Source organism: Abramis brama, assembly GCF_963993115.1.
Source record: "Abramis brama genome assembly, chromosome: 17".
NCBI lineage: Eukaryota > Metazoa > Chordata > Actinopteri > Cypriniformes > Leuciscidae > Abramis > Abramis brama.
In genome coordinates this window covers 7,346,678-7,372,276 of record NC_139979.1, presented here as the reverse complement: position 1 = coordinate 7,372,276, position 25,599 = coordinate 7,346,678, and the positions used below count along the sequence as shown (strand labels likewise).

The 25,599-nt window shown below is 37.5% G+C and overlaps 1 protein-coding gene across 1 annotated transcript in view; it reads left to right on the top strand.

Annotated features, from left to right (window-relative positions):
* adam22 (ADAM metallopeptidase domain 22) overlaps positions 1-25,599 on the top strand; it is a 59,829-nt gene that overhangs the window by 516 nt on the left and 33,714 nt on the right. Inside the window, 6 exon segments of the mRNA XM_084088039.1 lie at positions 201-361; positions 2,814-2,887; positions 15,425-15,491; positions 19,459-19,541; positions 25,148-25,161; positions 25,164-25,210. Coding sequence (XP_083944165.1) covers positions 201-361; positions 2,814-2,887; positions 15,425-15,491; positions 19,459-19,541; positions 25,148-25,161; positions 25,164-25,210 — 446 coding nt within the window.

The window sequence follows — 25,599 nt, the reverse complement described above, 5'->3', positions numbered from 1 at the left end:
TAGTGCCATATTTTAATCATAGTAGCCTAATTATCCGTTCAGGTAATGTAAACATATGTAACGTTACTTAACGGTAAATACCACCCTGAGGCGTGATTTATCATTATTTATCTTGGCTATTATGTCAAGTTTCATACGTGTAACTCAGAATGAAAATGTGTAATTGTTAAAAATAGTCTACTGTGTTTTTATTATTCTAGGAGACGCCTTGGTAAAGACAAGGGCTCGGCGTGATGACGCCAGGTTCCTCGGGAAGGAGAGCACGGTACCGGTCCGGTTGATGTACCGAATAGACGGAGACACTCAGACGCCTCATGATGTTCTGAACACACGGGTCCGAACGAGCTCTGACAGTAAACAGGTGTGTATTGTTTCATCTCATGTTAGCATGTCATCTGTGTGTCATATAGGGATGCTCTCTCCTCCCGTTGCCATTGGAGACGCGCTGCTCTTCAAATGATGTGTATGTTTTTCTCTTTTACTCTCTTTCTGAGTCTTGTAGTCTGACTCTGGGTGGTCTGAGAGCCCTGCGCAGTTAATTCCAGTCATTTAAGGGTGATCTAATGAACCAAAACAACACATTTCTCTGGAAGATGCTGATGCTTAGGCCTCCTGAGGCATCTTGTGGCATCACAGCTTTGGAAACACAAAGGACACAGAAAGAACAAATGAGCAGCTCCTGTGTTGGAGCATTATCAGTCTAAATCAATAGTGCATTATTCTTTTTTACATTATTATATAGCACAGAAATGTCAGAAACTGATTACTGCTGTATCTCCATTTGTTATTCAGCAAAACACTGCATCAGGGTTTCAAAACCTGGGCCATGATGATAAAAGGAAAACAATAAACTGGCAAATGTACTTTGTATTTGGTTTCTCAGTTGAGCGTGTAATGCTATAAGAGGTTTATGGACTTGCTATTTCTTTTGTTCTTGCTTCGCCTGGCCTGAAAGATAGTGAATAAGACTCTGAGAGTGAACTGATATCACATCAAGTCATATTAATTAGCTATTTAATGTTTGAAAGTAACACTACACATTTAGAAATGTACATATTAATGCTGTCAAATTAATTAATCGCGATCAATCGCATCTAATATAAAAGTTTGTGTTTACATAATATAAGGCCTAGTATGTACTGTAAGTGTTTGGGAGTGAAACCTCTGTAAAATATCCATCCCGACTGCTCAGGTACTTACTTTGTTGTTCATACTTTGCGTGACTGAATAATTCTCAGAGGCACAGACATGCAATCGCTCGTGGCCTCGTTACTGTAACAAGTCTCTTTGACGGGTTAGAATATCTGTACATGTGCTTCGGGTTGTGCGTGCACGTGTGGGGCTTAACCCTTTGTCTGACGTGCAGCTGAGCTCTGTATAATTCAAGTAAAATCTTTTTCATCATGCCAATGCATTGATTTAATCATTGTGGTGTTATATATGATGCCACATTAGAGATTAGATTCGAAGCATGTGCCAATGAAATATATTTTTTCATAAATACATTTAACTATGCTCAGGTCTGTTTTTAGCTCCACGCTTGACTAACAATCGGATCTTTTTGAAGATTGACTGTTTTATTTATAGATATTTACTGATGTCTGAAAACATTAGCTTGCTAATTTTAGATCTTCTTTATTTAACACAGAATGCAGATCAGAAAAAAAATCGAGTCAAGCTTTTTTAGAGCGATAATATGATGAAACGGCGATCGATGATGCCACTGACATAATGGACAGAAAGCTGCAGCCTTCTCGTCTTACACAGTTTCTAGAAAACACTCTGAATCTCTTTATTAGATTTGGTTTTAAAAAAACAAGGGTTGAGAGTGTTATTGTGCATTTTGGTTAGACGTGATACACACAAATCCACACTCAATCAAGGGGCAGTATGTGGGTGTGTCTCGGGGAGGGTCGCTTCATTCAGAGGGTCACTGATGGGTGAAGTGTTGAGGATCTCCCCCCTCCTCCGTATTTCTTCCAACCCTTCGTTCTCCTTCCATTTATATTGATAACTATGCTTTGCTGGTTTAGGGAGAGGTGTGTTCCCTTGGGGTGTTAGACTCCCCTCACCTCCCTCATATGCTTCTATTTCTGCCCCTTCTGCCCTCTCTCTCTCTCTCTCTCTCTCATACACACCCACTCATGAGATACGAGAACAATGCGCCGCAACCAAAATGCTTCTCTTTCCCCTGAGGGGGTGTTATACGGCCCTGGCCATATGGGCCCCAAGCAGGCAGTGAATTAACCATCAGCGAACACACACACACACACACACACACAGCCACCAGTCCTGCACATCAAAGTGTGCATGATGAATAAAAATAAAAAAACAATTAGCGCATCTAATTTTACTTTTCTCTCCCTAAACACTGAATATGTTCTAATTTTTTCCCTTTTTATTGTATCAGCTCTTGTGTGGCACCTTGAGATTTTTTAAAATAAAAATTATACATTTATTCAGCAACGATGCATTAAATTGATCAAAAGTTGACAGTAAAGACATGTATAATGTTACAAAAGATTTCTAATTCAAATTATTTGAATAGAATGTTCAAATGAACATCATTTGTTCAACATTTGTCAAAGAGTACTGAAAGGTTTCTTGAGCAGCAAATCATCATATTAGAATGATTGCTGAAGAATCATGTGACACTGAAGACTGTGCATCTAATTAGCGCATCTAATTTTTCTTTTCTCTCCCAAAACACCAAGTATGTTCTAATTTTGCGTTTTTATTAATACAGCATATACTGTATGTTGCACCCTGATATTAAAATGACCAGATCTCATCTTGTTTTGTCTCTTTTACAGAACCACGTGGCTCAGGCTAGCTTCCAGGTTGAGGCCTTCGGACAGACCTTCGTTTTAGACGTGGAACTGAACCAGTGAGTATCTGCTTCCAGGGTGTTGAGTTCGGAAATGCACTGGAAAAATGCAGTGTGTGTGTTACTGAAGTGTGTGAGGTATGACTAATGCCCATCAGATCTATTTGCAAAGGGTTTTATGTTGCTTCTGATGGACTGCATGATCATAATGGCTGTTGATTTATGCTGAAGGAATGGGAAAGACCTGACCACTCTATCGATCATGACATCCGCCACTCTCTCTCTCTCTCTCTCTCTCTCTCTCTCTCTCTCTCTCTCTCTCTCTCTCTCTCTGTCTCTCTCTCTGTCTCTCTCTCTCTCTCTCTCTCGCTCGCTCTCTCTTTGCCAGGATTCCCTATAATACACGTTGTCTTAATACTGATAAACATCAATATTTGCACAGGTTCTTGTTCTAATTTCCGGTCCTGGCTGTTTTGGCATTTTGTGATTGTTTTGGATTCGAAGCCGTAATGCCCTAATGCACTGTATAACTATATGGTATCTCATAAAAATATGACCAGGTCACATTCCACCCTGAAAATAAACAAGAAAAAAATATTTTATATAAACACAATTAAGCCTTTTTTAGGACCATAATTTTTGTTGTTGTTGTTTTTTTACGTTATTTATAGTGTGCCATTGAGCCCAAATCCTCATTACCATAATGAGTTTTTATTTTGCAATTTCCGGTATTCTCATTTGTGATTCACAGTAGATTACCCATTGCTGTAATATCAATGATTTTTGTATTTAAATCAACATAAATTAAAGGCAGTACAGCATATATTGCCATGATGAATAAATACTATAATTTGAATAGTCAATCCTTTTTTGCATTATACTAACCACATTTTGATGATAATAACCACAATTATGTGGGAATTCATTAGAAATCATAAATTATAAATTCTGAATTATGAAATCTAAGTTATAAAAATGTCACAGTGCAAAAATATTTATGGTCCTAAAACTATTTCTTATTTTTTTTCGCCGATTTTGGGCTGAAATATGACCTGGCGTGTTCTTAACGAGTTTTGTGAGATTTTGTGAGTTTCGTATTGTCTTGCAGATGCTCATTGTGTAAATAACTCCTACGAGTCTGCACCAAATCATCACATAGGCTAAATTGAATCCATTAACTCTTACTGTTACAACCACAACGGCCGTTGTACTTTAAAGTGGTGCCAGACAGTCAGAGTCAGCAGAATTGATCTCATTATAATAATGCATCATGAATATTTCAGCGTCCTCCCTCAGTGTCTGTGTTTTTCTGCTAAAACATCTTGTTGAAGAGAAAATCTGGCTTTAAGATGGGACTCCCTATGTGTTTCTTGCATTATACTAACCACTTTTTTTTTTTTTTTTCAAGCCCTTTGTCAATGGAGTGTGTTTGTGTTGTGCTGTTGGAATTCTAATGTAGTTCTACCCAGGGTTATTATTGTTATCTAAAACTAAAACAATAAAAACATTAACTGAAAATAAAGTATTACATTTTTTTTTTATTTTAGCTAGTTGCCACGTCTCATTTTTGTTTAGTGTTAAAGGACTAAAATAACTATAATAAACTAAAACTTAATAAAAACTATATAGACATGTTTGAGGTCGGCATGAGATGGAAGTTGCGATAGTCTTGTCTTCCCTATTGTGACGGATATCTGAGTAAAACTGCTTGTTGAACAAGAAAAAATGTAGGGTGGGACTTGATTTTGTCCATCGGTAATTGATTGGATGGTTATGGTTTGGTATTATTGTGATCTCATTTGAGTGACAGGTTGCCCCGCCCTCACGCCAGTAAACACATCATCGGAGAAAGAGAAGAGATGTCACTGCAAGAGGGAGGGCAAGTTATATTGATTCAAGATTACGAGGGCACATGAATTTAAAAAAGAATCAGGTGCATAGATAAATCAATTATAATAAATGCAATAGACTATTTCATAAAAAATAATAATAGTCAATTTTGATTTCATGGTGACTTTAAAAAACTATATAAAAATGACAAAAAACACAACAAATTTACTAAAACCTTAAATAAAATGAAAACAGAAAATATATATATATATATATATAAAATCGAATTTATAATTATAACAAAAACAATAGTTTATCAATGATACTAAAATAACACAGGTTCTACCTCTGTAAAGAGTCACTGTAATTGAGTATGATATGCAATACTGTTGCTTTTAAATATTAAAGGACGTTAGGCCTTTAGGGCAGTCTTTCCCATTTATATTATGTGCAGCTTAAGTGAAGACCTGACAGATTATTCTAACCATGTTTCTACCTCCTCAATCACCCAAATCTAACACTGATGGTTTTGCAAATGCGTAAATAGACATTGAGGTGTGTTTTTGGAGACAAACTCTTTTGGAGCGCTCTACATGGGCAACAACTCTTTGTGTCACATATTGCCAAGTTAACACTAAATTAAAAATACACAGCACACAAAAATAAGGGGTAAACAATTTTTAGATTGATCGAATATGTAATAATAATTTGTCCTCCATCTTTTCACAAGTGCTCGCAGTACATTATGGGATTGCAATCTCCACAAAGTCTACATGCAATGCCAGCTTAGAATTTGGGCCAGAAGTTTTCTAAGAAGGCAGCATAATCGCGCTGCCTACCCTTCTGAACAGCCGTCGCGTCAGGAGTGCACCTCTGATACCTTAAAATCATGTCTGCGTAGGCTGCTCACTAGGTTTTGGATTAGAGCCATTGATTCAGCTTATTATATCAGTCAATGCTCTCTCTCTCTGTCAGCATGTGGCTGGTCTTGTTCAGTACAATATATGTTCTGCTTTAATGGGTTCTGACTGGATGGATTTGATTGCCTCTGTCCCTCTGAAATAGTGCTGTGATATAGCAGAGAGAAACACAAAAGTGTGTGTTGTGTTGTTCCGTTTGCTCTTCTACACCCATGGAGAGCTGGCAGTTGGATCCATCCTGACTGACTTGCGTCCAGATTACTTTCTCAGTTTCCACCAAGGAAACCAATTCATTCTTTCATTCTCATTCTCTCACCTCTCTCTGTGAATTTCTAAAGGTTTGGGATTTTCTTAACTTGTTTGTGTGTGTGTTTGTGTGCATTTGGCTTTTCTCCGGCCTCCAGCTGAGACCTACTTTCCTAAAAGTTTTTCTTTGCTATGTGATCGTTGTTCATCAACTTTAGTTAGCAATCTCAACATCTGAATGACATATTTGTAGTTTCACAACAAAAAGGCTTGTTTTGCTTGTATTGTTTTATTGGGTACTTATTGCGTAACCCCCCCCCCCCCCACACACACACACACACACACACTGGCTTGCCCCCTGCACCCTCTCACGCACTCTGAATAATGAATGAGTGTGTTTGATTAAAGCGGTTGGAGCAAATGGGTTTTCTGCTTTTCAATCACGCTGTGTCGTCGTGACAACGGACCATGTGTCAGAAAGGAAGCATTAAAATCAGTCAGATATGGTTGATGCTGGGGGTGTGTGTGTGTGTGTGGGGGGGGGGGGGGGGGGGGGGGGGGGGGGAGGGCAGACAGCTGCAACTCTGAACAGATAACAAACAATCACAAGCTCACCTTGGAATCAAACAGAAATCAATGCAGACAAATCATGCATATTATATCAGATCTCTGATAAATGTATGGTAAATCCCATATTTGTCTAGTTTTCCAGTACCCTCATCTAAACCTCCTTAAAACAAAATAAATTTACCAAAGCAAAATTTCCATGAAACATATAGGTCTTGTTGTCAAAGAATGTGTCTTGAATGTGTATTATTAATTAAATTAATTACATATTAAATTATTCTAAAGTGATAGTAAAGACATTTATAATGTTACAAAAAGATTTCTGTTCCATGTTATTTTTTTTAACTTTGTTGGAGCTTTCTACTTTGAAAAAAATGTATCACAGTTTCCTGTTTGACATTTCCTCAAGAAATGTTTCTTGAGCAGTAAATTAGCATATTAGAATGATTTCTGAAGGATCATGTGACACTGAAGACTGGAGTAATGATGCTGAAATTTCAGCTTTGAGACGTCATTTAAAAACAGACGTTAAAATGAAAGACGTTAAAATGAAAACAGTTATTTTAAATTATTATAATATTTACCTTTTTTAACAGATTTTTTAAAAATGTTACTGTTGGGGGGGGGGGGGGTATATATACATATAGGTGCATATGTGAGTATATACATATTAATTAATATATATAAAAGTAACTAACTGTACCCATTTAAATCCAAGACACTATCTTTCTCACACTCTCAAATATGCAAAAATTCTTGAATGTCTCTTATGTGAGACTCATTATATTATAAAGAATCATGTATAATGTTATAATGCAGCCTACATTTTCATTTTTTGCATGAATCTGGTCAAATCAAAAATCTTCTGTGAATGACACCCACAGTCTCCAGGCAGGGTCTGATTCAGCAAAACACAGTATAAGAATCCCTGTGTCATCTGCCATCTGCTACTATGAGCTTCTGTTTGACCCAGTCAGCACACGCGTGACGTCTCATCAGATCAAACCTGTGACAGGACACGTCTACTGAGACACGGGTGTGTGTCAAACCTATCCTGTATCAGTCTGATTCCTGTTGAGTGCGCTGTATATGGATTGTTTTTGTTGTGCAGTTTATAGTAATGTCACTGTTGTTTTGTGTGAATATACACTGCACAGCCAAAAAAAAAAAAAAAAAAAAAGGTTGCTGTTTGGATTTAAATAGGCAAATGCAAAGATCTTGACTATAAATTGATGCACCTCTTGCTGAAATAACATCACAACATTTATTTCCATCAAGAGGTACATACATTTTTGGTCAAAATCTTGTATTGAAACACAAGAGTCCAGCACTCTGTAAAGTCTCCTCCAGCACATCCCAAAGACTCTCAATGAATTTAAGGTCTGGACTCAGAGGTGCCAATTCATGTGTGAAAATGATTCTTCATGCTCCTCCCAACCATTCTTTCATAATTTTAGCCTGACGAATCTTGACATTTACGTGGAATATGGCCATGATACGTCTTCCTACACACTCCATCAATTAGGGTTAGAAGAACTGTTGCCAAACATATAACATGCTAGAAACATAATAATCACTGCAATGATGATCCAATCATAGACTCTTAAGCATTTGCCTATTTAAATCCAAAATTTTTTTTTGGCCAGGCAGTGTATTTCCATGTGCTTGCAATTATAAATCAAGTTCAAACACAGTGGTTTCTTTTAGAGATACACACACACCTCGAAGGAACACTTCATGCATTGTCATTTACATTCATCATCATGTCAACTGTGTCCAGCATGCATAAATCGAGTCCAAATACACACGTCCAGACTCTCATTGGTTTAATTTCAGATGACAGTTGCACCTGAGGGTTTTGTGACGTGTGTGTGCATGTGTGAGATGTCTCTTTATTGTCTTTGTTTTATTTTGGGGTGCTTAGTCTTTTTCACATCATCTAAAATAGAACCGGTTCTTGTTTCCCAACCTTATAGGGCTGGTTTAGTTTGTAGTGAAAATAATTTGCTTTATAACAAAAATAGATATTGATGACAAGGCTCTACACTTATAGTTTTGTTTACGAGCACTTGGAACCTAAAAAACTGTAACATTAATGTGTCACAGTATAATAAATGCACACGTAAGCACTGAAAGCTGAATTAGATTTACAAAAGAAATCAGATGTAAATAAAACAAACAATATTTTGACTTATAAAGCCACTTTTTCTAATATCTTCTGCCACAGTGATGTAATGTCTTTGAATTATCCTCATCTGAGGTTCACTCGCAAGTGCTTGCACTGTCCTGATCTATGGTATGTTATCATTTTGCTTGATTTTATATAGTATATCATTTTTATAGCTCCATTTTACCATCAGGAAACTGCGTAGTAGAAGAAAGATAGACAGAACATGAGAAAGAGGCAGAAAAAGAGAAAGAAAGTGAATAAGTTGTTGGATGGAGGGAGAGTGAAAGTCTGACCAACCAGCATTTTTCATGCACCCTTGAGTCTGTGTGGGTGTGAGATGGAGGAGAGAGAAAAACAGCTGGCGTCAGAGTCTCAGAAGGGCTCTTGCTTATATATTGCACATATATAGTGGCACAAGACATTTTCAGAAGCAAGTTTGAGACGTTGGACTTTACCTGTCCATCATAAACATAGACTCACATTACATATCTCTCTTCCCCTTTTCTCTCTTTCTCTAAATGGTGGAGATGCATCATTTGATAATTTAATTGGGCTAAACTGGTTTGCTGTAACATGTCGTGGCATGTTTGTTTTTGGTGATCTTTTTGGTGCCGTTTCAGTTTATTTTTTAGCTTTAATATTTTTCATGATAATAGTAAAGGGGATGAATTTAGAGATGCAACTTTTCAGAAAGGGTTTTTAATGTGCTGACAGCTCACTGTGCTTCAGTGTGCTAACAGTATCTGTTGAACTGTCAATGTGTTAAACACTGTCTGAGAAGTTATGTCTGTAATTCATCACACTAAACCACTACTGCGTCATTTTGAATATCTAGTATCCATAGTCATGAACAACCAGGAAATATCAGATTTGTCGATTGTGTGCCCGTGATTTGAATCTCCAGTTCCACCACATCTCAAAGCTGCTCTATTGGATTGAGATCTGGTGACTGTGGAGGCCATTTTAGTTTAGAGAACTCATTGTCATGTTCAAGAAACCAGTTTGAGATGATTTAAGCTTTGTGACATGGCGTGTTATTCTGCTGGAAGTAGTCATCAGAAGACGGGTCCACTGTGGTCATTAAGGGACACGGTCAGCAACAATACTCAGGTAGTCTGTGGTGTTTAAACAATGCTCAGTTGGTACTAAGAGGTCCAACGTGTGTAAAGAAAGTATCCCAGACACCATTACACCAACAGCAGCCTGAACCGTTGATAAAGGCAGGATGGATCCATGCTTTCATGTTGTTTACACCAAATTCTGACCCCACCATCTGAATGTTGCTGCATGAATCGATACTTATCAGACCAGACAATGTTTTTCCAATCTTCTATTGTCTGATTTTGGTGAGCCTGTGTGAAATTGTAACCTCAGTTTCCTGTTCTCAGCTGACAGGAGTGTCACCGGTGTGTCTTCTGCTGCTGTAGCTTCTACTTCAAGGTTCGACATGTTGTGTGTTCAGAGATGCTCTTCTGCTTCAAGGTTCGACATGTTGTGTGTTCAGAGATGCTCTTCTGCTTCAAGGTTCGACATGTTGTGTGTTCAGAGATGCTCTTCTGCTTCAAGGTTCGACATGTTGCGTGTTCAGAGATGCTCTTCTGCTCCAAGGTTCGACATGTTGTGTGTTCAGAGATGCTCTTCTGCTTCAAGGTTCAACATGCTGTGTGTTCAGAGATGCTCTTCTGCAGACCTCGGTTGTAACGAGTGATTATTTGAGGTACTGTTGCCTTTCTATCAGCTGAACCAGTCTGGCCATCCTCCTCTGACCTCTGGCATCCTACAAGGCATTTCACTCACAGAACTGTCGCTCATTGGATATTTTTTCTGACCATTCTCTGTAAACCCTAGAGATGGTTGTGCGTGAAAATCCCAGTAGATCAGCAGTTTCTGAAATACTCAGACCAGCCCGTCTGGCACCAACAACCATGCCACGTTCAAAGTCACTTAAATCACCTTTCTTCCCCATTCTGATGCTCAGTTTGAACTTCAGCAGATCGTGTGTACATGCCTAAATGCATTGTGTTGCTGCCATGAGATTGACTGATTAGGTATTTGCATTAACGAGCAGTTAAAAAAGTGGCTGGTGAGTGTATATACTTTTATGTAGCAAGGATGCATTCAATTAATTGATATTGACAGCAAAGACATTTGCATTGTTACAAATAATTAAAAGATTTCTATTTCAAATAAATGGTCTTTTTTGGACTTTCTATTCATCAAAGAATCCCCCCCCCCCAAAAAAAAAAAAAAAAAACCTTTTTCAAACAGTTCTGTGTAAATCTTTTTTTATTTGTTTGTGAAGGAAAACCAGTGTAAATAATGAACATATTTGATATTAACAAGCTCAGTGGGAGGGGCTGGTGAAACACACACACGTTAACAATGAGAACGACTGCACCTGCTCCCCTCAGAATTGTTATGGGGGGAAGGGTCTCTCTTTGAAATACACCAAATCTTTCTTACATTGCAAAGACCTTTCCTGTGTCCGTGAGCTCGTCCATGTTTTATGGTTACATTTTGCTGATTCTTCCTGAGCACATTTCATTTAATTGTAGTGATCATTTGTTAGTAGCCTACTGTAAATGTGTGTGTGGATAAGGCTGGATGTTCGCAGTCTCTTATTTGCTTAGGCTGCAGTTTTGTCTCTTTGGGAACACGAGCAGTGCTGCAAGTTTAAAAGAGCTGAAGAGCTCAGCACACACTTTATTATAGGCCTACTGACTTCAGCTTTTCAGAACACACACACGTTAACAAATGCTCTCACACTTTAACATGATGTTTATTTCTATTAAACAGATGCCTCATATATCATTCTCTTCTGTCTGATGTACTGTAGTTGTTTTTGTGTGTGAACATGAACAGGCATGAGTCTCTAATGAACATTGTGTTTTCTCAAAAGGGATTTCGAGTCACTATCTTAATCTCAAACACATATATTACAGCATGAATCAGATCAAGTCTCCAAATTTCAATGGAATCTAAATGCACACAGTCTCCTACAAAACATTTGATTACACTTGTTTTAAGTGTGCCATATGAAAAGTGAACTGCAGCGTTTGAGTGCTAATTAGATCAGAGATTAGGGTTTGCTGTGCTAGATGGTGTCCTGTTCTCAGGGGAGATGTTCTTCTGCTGGTCTCCAGGGTCTAGAACCAGACTTACACACTCCATAATCTCTAAAGATGCTGCATATGTGCATATGCATAAGACAGAAGGAAAAACATCTTATACATTTGCATATGTTATTGTGTGCAAATATATACCTGTATATTTATAAAGAAAAACCTACTGTTCACACGTTTGATCTTATATGAGATCACAGCAATAGCAAAACACAACCATCAGTTACCAATGACCAATGACCAATGGACAAAATCAAGTCCCGTCCTACATTTTTTCTTGTTCGAGAAGCCATTTCACTCGGATATATGTAACAAAAGGGAAAAACAATCACAACTTCTGTTTCATGTGGACTTTAATGTTTTGGAAAGAAGTATATGCTCACCAAGCATTTTTTCATACAGTAAAACCAGTGAAATATTATTACAACTTAAAATAACTTTTCTATTTTAGTACAGAAATTATTCTAATGTGCTGATTTTCTGCTCAAGGAATTTATTTATTAATATCAATGTTGAAAACAGTTGAGCTGCTTAATTTTCCCCCTGGATTCTCTGATGAATCGAAATTTCAAAAGAACTGCATTTATTTGAAAAAAAAAAAAATTGTAACATGAATATCTTTACTGTCACTTCTGATCAATTTGATGTTTCCTTGCTGAGGAAGAAACCTAAAATAATGCATTTCTCTGAAATTTCAGATTTATATGGGACTCCTGCATCCTGGCATACTGTTGTTTTCTTTCCAAAGAACACATGCAATGCTACCTTAAAATTTGGCTAAAGGTATTATATGGCAGCATAATTATGGCATGGTGTCTTAAAATGCAGTTCAGGTAAGCAGCTCATTCGGTTTTTGGAACAGAGCAAATGTCTGCAACAGAACCTTTTCACCTCACACACAGATAATACAGTGCCACTTGACACACAATCTGTTCTTTATTCTGGAAACCCTTCATTTCTATTCCTCTGGTTTCCCTCTTTAATTAGCATGTCTCGCTCTCTCGGTGTCTGTCTCACACAATGAATCAGTCCATTAAGCTTTACATGAGAAATGAGATCCATTTTCTAGTCATGTGACAGTGCCATATTAAAATGTTTGTAGGGCAGGGTGTGTGTGTGTGTGTGTGTGTGTGTGTGTGTGTGTGTGTGTGTGTGTGTGTGTGTGTGAAGATGGAATGGTATGGGATGGGGAATTGTGGGACTTTCCTTATAAATTATTCAAATCCCAAAGCTATTAAAGCTGAAATCTGTCATCAGCCTTTACCTTTGCATTTCACTATATACATAAGTACTATATACTGCAGCTTTCCACCACTGCATCTACACCTGGTACAATATACAGACACAAAAGTGTTATTATTTTCTTTGGTCATTCTTGTCTTTTTCATATTATAAAGAAAAAAAACTTTAATAAATATAATAAACAATATTATAGAAAGCTTAGGACTATATATATACTATACAGTAAATGTGTGGGTGTATGTATATGTATGTATATGTGCTGTTGCTGCTGCAGAACAAGTATGGGACCAATACATATACAGACATGCTGCTGTGAGAAAGTAAGACATGTTGCTGCTGTACAAAGCATACATGAATCACCCATAGCAGATTTACACAGGTGGAGCTGGGGAGAAGGAGGGCTTTGAAAGCGTGCTACAACTTCTACAGCAATGTGCCCTATAGAGAACAATGATTGCAAGCAGATTAAGTTAAGAACCTATCAGTCTGTGCCATCTATAGTTTCATGACAGAACTTTGTATATAAGATTTATTATTATATATATATATACATATATATATACACACATATATATATACATCAGACATGTTAGGATGTTAAATAAATTTGTATAATAATTTTTCTATATTATTTATTATCTTGCACTTAATGTGATGACAAACGGTACTAATTGCATTAAGCCGACAAAATTTAAATATAAGGAACAAAATCACAGTGACAGATGCAGTTTAGCAAAGAGACAGAGACTCATCTTGTACACAATGGTGTGAGTGACATAAATTCCCATTCTGATTATCTCAAATATGCAATGAAAAAGTGAAATAATAATTAATAAAGCAAAATAATGTCATTTGAATAGGGATTTTTATTATTTATTTTACATTATTTTATTTTATTTAAATGGAAAATGCAGTTTCAAATTATTGTCAGCAAATTTTCACCCACTATTGTCAAATAAGGGGAGGTGACGGGTTGGAGATTGTAGCAACTGGAGGCTGAGATGGTGCATGTGTAAATGAGGGTGTGTGTTTGTGTGTGTGCAATGGCAGCTTTTATCATCAATCACAATGTTTCTTTGCTCTGACATCCCACTTTATCACACTCTCTTTATCTTCTCCTGTTCTGATCCACTCTCAATGCTCAGTCTTTCTCTCTCTAGCCCCTGGTTTCATCCTGTCCTCTATTAGTCCTTGTATCCATGTTTTGATTTCTGTCTTGCCCCTCTCATGCATTCACCACAGATTGAGTCTGTAAACACAAACATTTCTTTTGTTGTTGTTAGTGTTTCGCACGTTACAGCGCTGCAGCTCCATAAATATCCTGCTAATCACCTGGTTTAGTGAACAGCCGTTGAAGATGTGTGTTTCTGTCTTTAAAGGCTGGTTTGATGTCATGCTGTGACTGTCTTGTTGATGAGCTCATGGTTACTGATCAGTCAGAACTCCTGCTGGGAGACACTTTGACCCTTCTCTCCTCCTGCGCTCGATCTGTTTTTTTTTTGCTACCTTGCCGTTTTTTTTGGGGGGGGGGGGGGGTTATCATTGCAATTGGATCATTTGGCTTGCAAAAAACTAAAATATGCACTCCCAGTGAAACTCTCACCCTAGTTTGTGAACTCATTCTTGATCATGGCTTCGCCACACACACTGAAGTGTCCTTGAACACAACTTGGTGTGAGTTGTGATGTATGAAATCAGCCGTGGATCTCTCCTCAGGTTAACTGTGTTCATGACTCTCTGTGTTGGAACGCAGATCCCATTCCAGATTCGGTTCCATTTCTGTTTCGGTTAGATAACCAGCATAAATGAGTGACATGAGTGTTGATTTGATCTGATCATTAAATGTGTGATGCCAGGATCACCAAGAGTGATGTGTTTGGGAGGATGATGATGAATCATATTTACAGTGCTGATATTCCTCAGACAGTCTATTTTTCTTCTCCACAAAATCTGCAATTATTTTTTTTTAAGTTTAAACGGCTTATACATACATTTAAATAATCCATCCATCCATCCATCCATCCATCCATCCATCCTAATTGTAATCTTTTAATCTTAGGTGTATTATATATTTTTGGCTTTTGTAAACTTTCTACCTCTTTAATAAATTTAAGGTATCGATTATATTAATTTAATGTTCCATTTATAATACATCATTATAGTATTTGCATACTTAAATCTGATTAGTCTTTTCTCTTTTGTGTCTATTTAATCATATAACTTCCTTTACATTGCAGACGGTTTCTGAACCAAAGCCTAAAATCTAAACTTATGTCAGGCTTTTGAAAGCTGCTTTGCAAGCACTGGTATTTTAATTGGAAAATGCAATCAAACCTTTTCTGTGCGTTATGATTACAGAAAATTATGATATTCAAACCTTTATGATTTCTGTGAAGATTTCAGAATAATATTTAGAATTTAGAATTCAGAATGAATCCATTAATAACCCAGACAACATTTCACTTTTTGCCAACTGTGTACTTCTGCTCTTTTTCTTCAGTGATCTTCTATCATCAAATTACATTGAGAGGCACATATCAGAGGAGGGGAAGCCAGTTGTCAACAAAGTGAGTATAAAGTCTATTTTGTTGCTCACACAAGTATGCATGGTAAACTTTAAGGTGACATAGTTGCATTGTATGTTGTGATGTTAATTAACTACATGTACTTACTATGAGTTATGGTCAGGGTTTGATTTAGGGTTAGTTACTTGTTGACATAATTTACTGTTAACTACACTAACGTGTAACTACATCACCATAAATTAAAGGGTTACTACATATATTTAAAAGGGTTTATACAAAAAAAAAAGGTATTCAAACGCAAAGGCCTGATTGGTGGATGTTTGGTGGAAAATTCCCACAGAAATTAGGTTCATAACACAAAACAAGAGGTTCTTCCACTTCCTCTTCCAGTTTATTCAACTACAATAAACATTTTACTGAACAATTCATGCAAATGCCTTGACCCTCTTTTTCCCCTCTATGACTGTGTGTTTCGCTTTGGGACAGTGAATATAGTCTGATCAGATCTCTCTTTGTGCCACACTGGGACTCTCAGCTTCATTCTGTCAGCGTACTGAGACATGTGTGTTCAGATGGGACACATCACAACCAGAGCAGAAGGTGTTTGCTTGTTTTAGCCCAGCGGCAGGTTGTTCCTGTCACACACTCACACAGGGGCAGGGATATGTGTCCTGTTTGGGTCAACCGTGATTTTGCCAAGACATCTTCCTAGGTCAACATATTTTGATGATCCTGGAGCAACATTCCTGTCTGAAAATTTAGTCCTAACCCTATCTCTAGCCATCAATCTACCTAAAATCAGAGGGAAATGACTGGTGAATAACACTGATATAGACACACCTAACCCTGCTTGCAAGCCTAAACTTGACATATTGGTTAATTGATATGTTGTTCCAGGATCAACAAAGATGTTGATCCAGGAACATGTTGTACTTGTTCTTGTTCTTGTACTACGGTGAAATCACGTTCAGCGTCCTGGTCGTGTACTGCATGTTGGACATCATCATCTCAAGGTGTGTTTTTAAGACAGATTATGCGTAGTGGACGTGTCTGGTTTCTCAGTTATTTTTTTTAGAAACTCTTAAAAGGGCCATATTCTATGATTGAACTTCGATATGGGCCCTTCAGCATGTTTTATTTATACTGATCTGGGTTTAGAAGCCTTCAGTGAAGAGATTCAAATCCGCATAGCTCACAACCCAGCTGTAGAGCCCGAGGAAACAGTGTGCATGTAAGGGTACAAGGGCTGTTTCTAGGATGAATGAAAAAATAGAGCGGAGGGTTCTGTGAGGAAGGAGGGAATAACCGAGGGATGGATGAAGAGGCAGAGGATGAAGAGAGAAAAAGAGAGCCAGTGAACGAATTCTAGAGCAGAAGCACAGATATATTTAGCTTCATCTCCCCACTGCAATAGTGAATAACCTATTAGTTTAACTACAGATTTAGCACTATACAAACAATACAAAATGCTATCACTCACGCACACACACACACACACACACACACATGCACACACACACACATATATATATATATATTAGTAACACTTTATTTTAGGGTCAAATTATCACTATTAACTAGTTGCTTATTAGAATGCATATTACTAGGATATTGGCTGTTTATTAGTACTTATAAAGCACAGATTAATGCCTTATTCTGCATGATCACATTCTACATCCCTTAATCCTACCCAATACTCACCCTATACCTAAACTTAACTACCTTACTAACTATTAATAAGCAGTAATTAGGAGTTTATTGAAGCAAAATTCGTAGTTATTAGTTAGTTAATAGTGAGAATTGAACCTTAATCTAAAATGTGACCATATATATATTTTATATATTATTATAAAAATATTTATTTTGAATGAAATTAGATATTATTATGTATTATTAAACTTGAACAAGTTAATACTCTCACTATTGCAATATTTTTGTCTATGACTTTATGTATAAGTTTGAGGAAATGCATTTTGATAATGCATTTACACAATTGTGAAATATATTAAGAAGTAGCTATATAAATTAGGAAGTAGATGGTCTATAAAATGAGTTGAGAAACTATGTGCAAAGTTTATTTACTGTATGTTTTGTGAAAGCTGAGATGAAAAAAATTGCTTTGGGCTGAAAATAGCACTTATATATTTTTTTTATATAATAGTGTGCATGAAAATACAAGTAATAAACACACTAACATTCAAAAGTTTGGAGTTGCTTTTTAAATATTTTTGAAAGAAGTATCTTATGTCACATGATCCTTCAGAAATCATTCTAATATGCTGAATAGTTTGTGTCTTAATACTTTTGTGGAAACTGTAATACATTTTATTCAGGATTTTTTAATGAATATAAGGTTCAAAAGAACAGCATTGTGACTTTGGATCGATGTGTCGTTGCTGAATAGAAGTATTAATTTCTTTCTAAATAAAATAAATAAAATCTTACTGACCGTGAACTTGAACACCAGTGTATTAAAAAAAAAAAAAAATCAATTTCAGGCATCTTCTCATGTTAAAGAAGATCCCAATCCCTTTCCTACCTCTGTATCCTGCATAAGAAGGCAATATTTTTCAGATTTTGGACACAGCCCATCTCTCTGTGCTTCTAGCCTCCAATGCATGCTGGGTCATTAGTCTGAAAGGGGTAGCCTCAACAACAACTGCACTCTTCAGGAATGTCTCACTCTGTGTGTGTGTGTGTGGATGGGTGTGTGGGTGTGTGTGTGTGTGTGTGTGTGTGTGGGTGTGTGTGTGTGTGTGTGTGTGTGTGTGTGTGTGTTGGTAGTGTGTGGTGGTAGAGAATGCCCTCGGCTCTTGATTAGCTGAGAACTCTTGAGAACAGAAAGTGCTACATGTGGAAAAAAAAGAGGCAGAAATGCTCCAGAATAAGCTGGAGGAAAGAGGGAAGCAGAGGAATGGGAAAACCTCAATGTAGCTTCTTGTCCAGTGCAGAGAGAAAGAAAGAGAAATGGATGAAATGAAATTGATCTGCTGGTAAATGCTGCAGCTTTAGTCCTCTGAGGAAAAAGCAGGAAGAGAAAACCTGCATCCCTAATGGCAGTCGAGCACTTACACTAAAAACATTTCATAAATAACACACACACTCAGGAATACTCTTACGAATCTTCTGATCGCTTCAGTACAAACAAAAGTAGCCAGTATAAATGTTGAGCCAAACACTCAGAATTTAAACATTTAATGTCAACATGAAATCAAAAATGGACCATTTTTACCTTTTTTTTATTTTTATCCATGCTCTTGGCCTTATTTTTGATATTGCTTTTATACAACAGATCAGTTCAATATACATTACATTAATATTTTAGACAGAATTTTGGCAGTTACTTTTGTCTGTTTATGATCTGCCAATGAAAAAAGTGCCAAACAAAGCCACAACTGAACTATTGTGCATCTCCAACCAACACGCAAAAGTGGCATTTCCTTCTTAAATGAATCAGCATTTCTGAAAACATCAGTTCAATGAGTGATTCAATGGCTGAATCCAAAATCGCTCCATAAACCCTTTCACTATTCCCTACGTTAGTGCACTAATACTGTTTACTTGAAGGAGTGAATGAAAAGGAGTGAGCGAATTTGGACAGCCGTAGATTTTACATCGGTTGTACACTCGTTATTACAGTGCAATGTGGGATTGAATAAGTGCACTCAATAACATCCACTATGGTTTCGGACACCACTATAAATGGCTCTCCCCTCAAATAACACCCTATTTGAGGGTATAGGGGGCGATTTCAGATTCAGCCAATTACTTTGTTCATCAAAAAATGAGTCAGTGATTCCCTCATAAAAACAGTCACTTGTCGCCACCTACTAGTGTAACCAAAAAATATCTCCAATATGCAGCGCTTCAGTTAAAAACAAAACAATAAATCTAGTATTATAAAAGGGATGGTTCTTCTGACTCACTAAATTCAGATTGGATGAGCCACATTCAAAGCTCATATTAACAGTATGTGCTGTTTTTGATTATTGTTTGTTTCTCCCTGCAGGGTGGAGAACACTGTTACTACCATGGGAAAGTACGTGATATTATGAAATCATATGTGGCGCTTTCAACTTGCCATGGATTACAGTAAGTCGCTCTGTCATTGTGCTTCATGTCTGAATGAACACGCAAACACACACAGGTTTACAAAAAGCAGCAGTTGCCCACAGAACTGTCTGTCTCTGTCTAAGGCACATTCATAAATAAACACATGTTAGCAGGCCAAAGCTGTGATTATCCCATTTAACAATTAGAGCTGTACAATTACAGCATGCTATTATCCTCCTCTCATATCACACACTGATGCTCCCAGCACTCTTTGTGTCTCTGTGTGTGTGTGTTTTTGTTGTTATCTCCTTTATTGATGCTTTAATGCTTGTTGCATTACATCTGGCCTTGTGCTCCACTATTGCATGGTGAAAATGTAATATTTGTTGTGTTTGTAAGATTTATGTTTGTATTATTGGCAACCTGCTGTGTTCTCTGCATAGCTGAAGTAAACCTAGCTGTGTTCCTGAGCTGCCCGTGTGCCTGAGGAGAGTTGAGTTAGTCTCTATAGAGCTTTACACACACACACACACACACACACACACACACACACACACACACACACACGCACCACCTCTCTGTGTGGCCCTCTGGGATTGCTCAGTTCCTTCCATCTGTATTTTTAGTGTGAGAAGGAGTCAGGTCAGATCCATCTCTCTCTCTCTCTCTCTCTCTCTGTATGTGAATGCACAGAGTCAGGTCAGATGTAGCTCAGAAATAGAGCGGCAGCACTCTTTACATTCACACTCATCACACTCGAATGTTTACTGCCTAAATAGATTCTCGTCAAATGTGCATGATATCTGATTGTTTTAGTACTAAAGGATTTAAGCAAATCAGCATGGCCATGGACAGACATTTAAAGGAGGAAGGTACTCAAGTGAGGAAAAAAGTGCAACCCTCTCATAATTACTATAATAAAGACATATAAATAAAGTTGGATACAAACTGCCAGTAGGTGGCGGCAAGTCTTAATATGTGAGTCAAAGAATCATTCATTCACTGATTCATTTTAAACTGGCTGATTCATTCATGAACGAAACACCACTCTATATTGCAAGGAGACACAAGTGTTTTGCTTCGTTCAAAACTATTTTCCTTTGTGAAATAGTGCAAAAGCAGTCAAAATTTACACTGTTTTTAAAATTGTGAAATTGAATTGATGTGAAAAAATGAAAATATAAACATTTGCAACCGTGCTGATATTCAGGAAAACAGCACTTTTGCGTGTGTGATATTGCTTAACTATATATGATATAAACATATATCTTTTAAGACAAAATCTCACACAGGGAAAATTCATATCTTGAATTTTGCAGACATTTTTATTAATTTGGTTGGCATTTTCGACCCTGCACAACACTATTTTACGCCAAACTCGTTTTTTTGTTGTTAAACTTAATGTCGGGCTATTGCATAGCTAGGCTTGCTCTATGTAGATTTTGTAATAGTGTTTTAATTTGACAAACAATGCAAAACTTAGAGTAAACACTATTGTTACCTGGCTGTCACAAGTGCTGCTCCACTCGATTTGCATGATGGCTATAAAGAAGGATGTAGAAGCAGGGGTGGGGCAGGGGCTTGTGCGGTCTTGAAAGAATTAGATGTTAATTAATGAAGTTTTCAGGCACTCACTTAATTGAGAATCGATGCCATGAGCCAAATTTATATTAAAAACAAAATAAAAAATAAAAAATGCACTAGTCAGAGACCAAAAAAAAACCAAAAGGGCAGGTGCTTGAGCACCACTTGGGGTCTATCTGTGCACGTGCCTGCAAATCAGTAAGTATCGCTTTCTGCAGACTGAGAAACGCTGTTGAAAATTTAAATCAACACCCAAACAAACAATTTTGTCCATATTTGCTAGATTTCTGTTCTGTGTTTCTGCATGCTGAAAAAAAAAATTGTGTTTGTACATAGTCCTGCTGTGTAAATAGGAGAAATAACATAATGGATCGGAGCCCAAAATATATTACAATTAAAATCACACATACATAATTAATGTTATTAAAACTCGCCAAAACTCGCTGCAGACAGTTTTCAAAGTTCTTTCTCCTCTCCTCTATATTTTCCACATATATTCCTGTCGTAAGCGTAGCAGTGTGTGGCCGAAATCTGAGAACATATTTTAACATCCAAATTAATTAGATTCAGTATTATGTTGAATAAAAATCACATTTATTTATTCAAGAAAAAAGGCGTTTCCATCATGCTAGTCGACCGATGCTGACTGACACATTCAGCTGACATCTCATCCCTGTATGTTGCGTTGCATTAAATAAAATGATTAACAGCACAGTAAATACTATATAGACAAAATAAAATATGCAATCCATTTTACAGATGAAATGCACCAACTCGGCCTGTATAACCCATCTGCTGGGTTGTTGTAGTAAAGCCACCGCTGGGTTGTTGCGTCGGAGGACGGATGGGGGAGGGGTGTATTGTTTCAATTGTCATTAACATTGAGCCAGCCACTAACCCAATGGCTGGGTAATACAAAAACTAAAAAAAATTACCCCAACAGGCTCAACCCAGCGTTTGGGTAGAAAAAACAACCCACCATTTTTTAGAGTGTATCAGAGAGAAAATTATTTCTCTAGTGTGTGTTGAGAACAGTGTGTGTGTGTGTGTGTGTGTGAGAGGGAGGGAAGGAGCAGTGCTGCTGAGTCTGCAGTTTTATGGTGGTTTATCTTAATGTCATATTACGGGCCAGACAAACTGTTATGTCCCTAAAAGTCATGGGCTGCTGATGACAGCCTATATGTCAGACACTTTTAAAACCCCTCATCGACTGAGAGCTATTTTACTTCTTGCAGATCATTGACCTAAAGCAATAAGTGATGTAGATATGTTAACCATTCTGTCATTTAAAAAAATCTATCTATAGTGGGGAGAACAAGTATTTGATACACTGCAGATTTTGCAGGTTTTCCCACTTACAAAGCATGTAGAAGTCTGTAATTTTTATCATAGGTAGTACACTTCAACTGTGAGTGACGGAATCTAAAACAAAAATCCAGAAAATCACATTGTATGATTAAGTAATTAATTTGCATTTTATTGCATGACATAAGTATTTAAAACATCAGAAAAGCAGAACTTAATATTTGGTACAGAAACCTTTGTTTGCAATTACAGAGATCATACGTTTCCTGTAGTTCTTGACCAGGTTTGCACACACTGCAGCAGGGATTTTGGCCCACTCCTCCATACAGACCTTCTCCAGATCCTTCAGGTTTCGGGGCTGTCGCTGGGCAATACAGACTTTCAGCTCCCTCCAAAGATTTTCTATTGGGTTCAGGTCTGGAGACTGGCTTGGCCAATCTAGGACCTTGAGATGCTTCTTACGGAGCCACTCCTTAGTTGCCCTGGCTGTGTGTTTCGGGTCGTTGTCATGCTGGAAGACCCAGCCATGACCCATCTTCATTGCTCTTACTGAGGGAAGGAGGTTGTTGGCCAAGATCTCATGATACATGGCCCCATCCATCCTCCCCTCAATACGGTGCAGTCGTCCTGTCCCCTTTGCAGAAAAGCATCCCCAAAGAATGATGTTTCCACCTCCATGCTTCACGATTGGTTCTTGGGGTTGTACTCATCCTTCTTCTTCCTCCAAACACGGCGAGTGGAGTTTAGACCAAAAAGCTCTATTTTTGTCTCATCAGACCACATGACTTTCTCCCATTCCTCCTCTGGATCATCCAGATGGTCATTGGCAAACTTCAGACGGGCATGGACATGCGCTGGCTTGAGCAGGGGGACCTTGCGTGCGCTGCAGGATTTTAATCCATGACGGCGTAGTGTGTTATTAATGGTTTTCTTTGAGACTGTGGTCCCAGCTCTCTTCAGGTCATTGACCAGGTCCTGCCATGTAGTTCTGGGCTGATCCCTCACCTTCCTCATGATCATTGATGCCCCACGAGATGAGATCTTGCATGGTGCCCCAGACCGAGGGAGATTGACCGTCATCTTGACCGTCATCTTGAACTTCTTCCATTTTCTAATAATTTCACCAACAGCTGTTGCCTTCTCACCAAGCTGCTTGCCTATTGTCCTGTAGCCCATCCCAGCCTTGTGCAGGTCTACAATTTTATCCCTGATGTCCTTACACAGCTCTCTGGTCTTGGCCATTGAGGAGAGGTTGGAGTCTGTTTGATTGAGTATGTGGACAGGTGTCTTTTATACAGGTAACGAGTTCAAACAGGTGCAGTTAATACAGGTAATGAGTGGAGAACAGGAGGGCTTCTTAAAGAAAAACTAACAGGTCTGTGAGAGCCGGAATTCTTACTGGTTGGTAGGTGATCAAATACTTATGTCATGCAATAAAATGCAAATTAATTATTTAAAAATCATACAATGTGATTTTCTGGATTTTTGTTTTAGATTCCGTCTCTCACAGTTGAAGTGTACCTATGATAAAAATAGATACAGACCTCTACATGCTTTGTAAGTAGGAAAACCTGCAAAATCGTCAGTGTATCAAATACTTGTTCTTCCCACTGTATCTATATATCGTTCGTTCGTTAGTAGGTTTCCTAAATGTTCCCTTAAGAAAAGCAATGACTAGTGTTTGTCTTGATAACTAGTCTTGATAAACTTTTGTTTTCTAGTCATCCATTGAAAAATCTTTCACGATTCATTCATTTGTGCAGTAGGTACCAGAGAACACTCTGTATTTATGGATGTAGTCAGGCTAAAGGGCATTGTATTGTCCTCCTAATGCACGCTGTGCTTTTAGAAGTCACCTTGGGTGTCTCTGCACTGTCTGGAAGCTCTCTGAGAGTCACCGACTGATTGATCCAAGAGATAGACTTCATCAGAGCAGAGAATTATATCCTCTCTGCATGTCTCAAGGCTAAAAGAGACGTCTGGACACACACACACGTACACACACAGTCTTCATATGCTTCATTATTCCTCAGGTATTATCTTGGTATACAAGTGTAAGAATGACCTGTATTTGGAGAGTCAGCACTGAAACATCTAGATGGATGAATCTCATTACCATATGCTAAACATTTGTGCACCACTTTTATGTCCAAGATGATAACCAAATTAATCATTGAATTAATCATGCAACATGATGCGGTTATGGTGATACAATTTTTTTTACACTCTACAGCTACCTTTTCTTCTGTGGTAATGTGTGAAATATGGGGTTATCTTCTTCTCCCTGTTGTTGTGTAATGCTTACACCAGCTTGTCTTTTGAGCATCTTACCCTGAGAATTGTTTTTATGTTGTATGCAGTTTACAATATATATACTGTGCAGTATTTAGCAAGGGTTGTGCAAAATTCTGAACTTCCATAAGGCGTATAAACCTCCAAACTTCAAGGCTTTTTAACTTTTTTTAATATTTGTCAAGCCAGCATTCGTTTTTATAGTTAAAAATTACTAAAATGACAAATTCTTTGAATTTCTGTTCATTTTAATTATACTACTTATTTTACTTACATTCAGATTTACGTAAATTGCAATTCTGCTAACCAACTCGATTTAAAATCTATTCAAGCTCAATTCAGCTCTTGAATCTGATGCTTAGCATGTGTTCTCTTTTCTATTTGGGATCAAATGTTTTTGTAATAAAAACACTAAACTGTATAACTTACCATGTTCACCACTCTCTCTTTTCCTCTCTCTCTAGTGGGATGTTTTTTGATGGAATCACACATACATGATCGAACCGGGAGGAGAGAATACTACGAGTGTAGTATAGTTGATTCCTGCATTAAACAAAGAGAATGTTCTTCCATATATGCATCATATCACCCAGTTATATCGCATTATATCAGTATGTATTTTGTTATATATATTTATAATGTGCGTCTATCTTAATCAGCTTTAAGGTAAAATAATGATTTTATTGGCACAATTTCTATGTTACTGCATCTCTAAGGTATAAATGCCTTGTCACAAGATGTAATAGTCTTGATGTCCAAGAGTGTGTATGTGAAGTTTTAGCTCAAACTACCCCAGATATTTTTATATAGCATGTTAAAATTGTCACTTTTGAGGGTGAGCAAAACTGGTTTTTGTGTGTGCCACTTTAAATGCAAATGAGCTGCTGCTCCAGCACAGAAGGCGGAGCTTCAAGAG